Below are 578 nucleotides of genomic sequence, written 5' to 3' on the forward strand. Positions count from 1 at the left end.
AATAAATAATAACAATAATAATAATAATAATAATAATAATAATAATAATAATAATAATAATAATAATAATAATAATAATAATAATAATAATAATAAAATAATAATAATAATAATAATAAATAATAATAATAATAATAATAATTAGTATTAATTAAGTCAGCTTTTCCAAACATAATTACGATTATATGTATGCCTTTGTTATTCAAAATGAATGCCATAATTCATCGCCGTCGTTGTCACCACTTTCGCATATCGCTTCCTTGTTCTCATCATTGTCATTCATCATTAATTTAATCATCATCATTATTGTCATCATCATCGTTGTTGTCGTCGTGGTCTCTTGCTGTAGTAGTTTGTCGGGATCATTTTTGTCATCGTCTTAAAGAATGTGTTAGTAATAGGAATAATGTTGTTATCATACTCTGTAAGGGGGTGGAGGAGGGTGATTTTGTCCATGAAGCACCACCCATCCCCGTTTACCGACCCATATCACCCATCTTATGGTGCTCCAAAAATTCAATACATTTTACCGCCTACCGCATTACCTCATTGATGTTTCAACTTGAAGTCTCACTTTT

At 28.7% G+C, this 578-nt stretch overlaps 1 protein-coding gene across 1 annotated transcript; it reads right to left on the reverse strand.

Annotated features, from left to right (window-relative positions):
• Positions 1-202: 202 nt before the first annotated feature.
• On the reverse strand, positions 203-378 carry LOAG_15842 (hypothetical protein; the record flags this gene model as incomplete). Its single annotated transcript, XM_003151330.1, has 1 exon — positions 203-378. A coding segment is annotated over one exon (176 nt), but the record flags the coding sequence as incomplete, so codon positions are not given.
• Positions 379-578: the final 200 nt, after the last annotated feature.

The sequence above is a fragment of the Loa loa genome (assembly GCF_000183805.2).
Source record: "Loa loa unplaced genomic scaffold supercont3.2918, whole genome shotgun sequence".
NCBI classification, from domain to species: Eukaryota; Metazoa; Nematoda; class Chromadorea; order Rhabditida; family Onchocercidae; genus Loa; species Loa loa.